This window comes from Echinops telfairi, unplaced genomic scaffold (genome assembly GCF_000313985.2).
Source record: "Echinops telfairi isolate 266 unplaced genomic scaffold, ASM31398v2 ScPeMD7_70;HRSCAF=299, whole genome shotgun sequence".
NCBI lineage: Eukaryota > Metazoa > Chordata > Mammalia > Afrosoricida > Tenrecidae > Echinops > Echinops telfairi.
This window is the reverse complement of record NW_022103968.1, coordinates 6,691,217-6,693,253: the sequence shown is the minus strand read 5'-3', so window position 1 is coordinate 6,693,253 and position 2,037 is coordinate 6,691,217. Positions and strand designations below refer to the sequence as shown.

Here is a 2,037-nt window from a genome sequence, read left to right as displayed (position 1 = left end):
CTGGCTGCTCCCTGTCTCGGCCTCACCGGCCTCACCCACCTTGCCCACCCACCTCAAACGGTGTCTTTTCCTGCAGACCAGACTGAGCAGAGCAGGGAACTACACTGTCCTCACTTGGGGAGCTGGGCCCTGCAGGAGGAGTCTCTGCTGGAGCCCTGGCCACCCCGGCCTCTCATCCCAGACAGCGTAAATAGGCACTCACAGCGTCCTAGGCACTGAGAGCAAACCAAGCAAAGGCGAGAGCCAGGCCCTTTCCCAAGTGGAAAGTGAGTGGAGGGGAGCGCACGATTCTACTCTTCAATGGAGATCCCAGGGGTTCGTTTTCACACCAACCAAAAACAGGACAACCTGAGAGCAGTGTCCCAGTGCCCGTGGGCCCAGACTGCTGACTGTACTTCCTGGGGCATCCTGTGCCGGGCTCTTCTCTTTCTGAAGGACAGCGCACTGGGATTGTGGGTGACGGGGGGTGGGGGTGGGGGCTCAGAGGGCTCCTCTGCAGTCTCACTCATACATCTGTGACTGGGGCCCTGTGCACTGCATGTGCACACCCAAACACGGTCCACACACACGACGTGTTTCTGCGCTCAAGTCCAGAGTGCCCTGCGTCCCGGCGGCACCCACGTACCGGCATGGCGTTGTTCAGCGTGTTGTTATAGACGCAGGCGCGCAGCGAGCCGTCCAGCATGCAGCCTTCAAACAGCTGCAGGGCCTCCGCCACCTTCTCGTGGAAGTCGTCCGCTGATTTATTCGAACTCGCAAAGTAGAGATAGTCGGAGTACAGCCTGCGGAGACAATCAGAGGGTGCGCTCAGCACCCGTGGGCACCAGACTGCACTGTCGGGGGAAGAAGGGAGAAATCTCCGTGCAATGCAATGATCAAACCCCAGAGCTGCTCTTCCAAACCAGGCAGAGGCTCCCACCCTGTCCCACACAAGGCCCCAGCATGGCTGTGTGTCCGTGTGGTTGCTTCGGCACACTGCACAGTGACCCTTAGGGCAAGGGGCATGTAATAGCCCGATCTCCACAACCGCACATCTGCCAAAGAGAGGCTGGGCAAATCATGCGCAATCACAGGGGCCAGTTCTCCTGGGGAACCCGGGCCCTTGCCACCCACATACCTGACATTATGGGTGGGGAGAGCGATGCGTAAACACTACCATGTGTGCGTGGAAATGCCCATCAGCTTAGCGTGTTTACCCAGGTCCCCCTGCCACCAAGATGCAGACCCCGGGTGCAAGCAGCCCTGTGCTCCCTCAGTCCCAGGGGTCGGTCTTAGAGGACTAGATTGGCAGGCTTTTCTTCCGCTCAGGGAAACATTAACGCACAGTGCAAGGGTCAGTCAAAGCGTTATCCCACGAGGGTCCCAGTCCACACGTGTAAGGCTTTACTCCACATAAAATACATATCAAGGTGTCTCTGCAGCCAGCGGATGGCTGCACACATGTCCTCCTGGGGATACACACAAAGGGTGCCTTCAGAAACCAAGGTTCAACCAACAGTGGCTTCCAAGGGGATCAGCTGGGCCCGCTCAACTCAAGGCAGAGAGAGGTGCTCAGAGATGGCGACTGGTCCTGGGGGAGACCAAAGGGGTCCTTCTGACTTGACCTATTTTCTTCAGGGACCCACGACCATCACAGGGTCGCATTATGAAGAAGTTTTAAGAACTGGAAAACTGCATTCATGAGAAAAGGCCAGGAACGTTGTGCCAAGGTTTCTTTGTTTGTTTTCACATCGGAAAGGGAGGGACGCCAGTCTACAGTCACCTCAGGTGCCCAGTCAGCAAGGACGTGAACAGGGCTTGTTGCACCATCACGGACGGCCACCGCCTCCGGCTGGGATTCTGACCCCCAGTCCCGAGGAAGCCTACAGCTCCTTTTGCCAGCACCCCTCCCTCCCTGAGATCCTGGAGCCACAAGGATGGTGAGATAGTTTATTGTGCCAGCCTGGCTGATAAACACAAGTGGGATTAACTGAAGGGCGGAGAGATAAATGGCTTGGTGAGCCTCCCTTTCTTGTCTCTCGCTCTTTGATCATCAGA

The 2,037-nt window shown here is 57.2% G+C and overlaps 1 protein-coding gene across 1 annotated transcript in view; it reads right to left on the bottom strand.

The window, feature by feature from the left end:
- Nucleotides 1–2,037, bottom strand: part of CHST15 (carbohydrate sulfotransferase 15) — a 28,414-nt gene that overhangs the window by 5,783 nt on the left and 20,594 nt on the right. Inside the window, exon 5 of the mRNA XM_004701247.2 lies at nt 626–782. Within this exon, the coding sequence (XP_004701304.1) occupies nt 626–782 (157 nt within the window). The remainder of the gene's footprint in view (nt 1–625; nt 783–2,037) is intronic.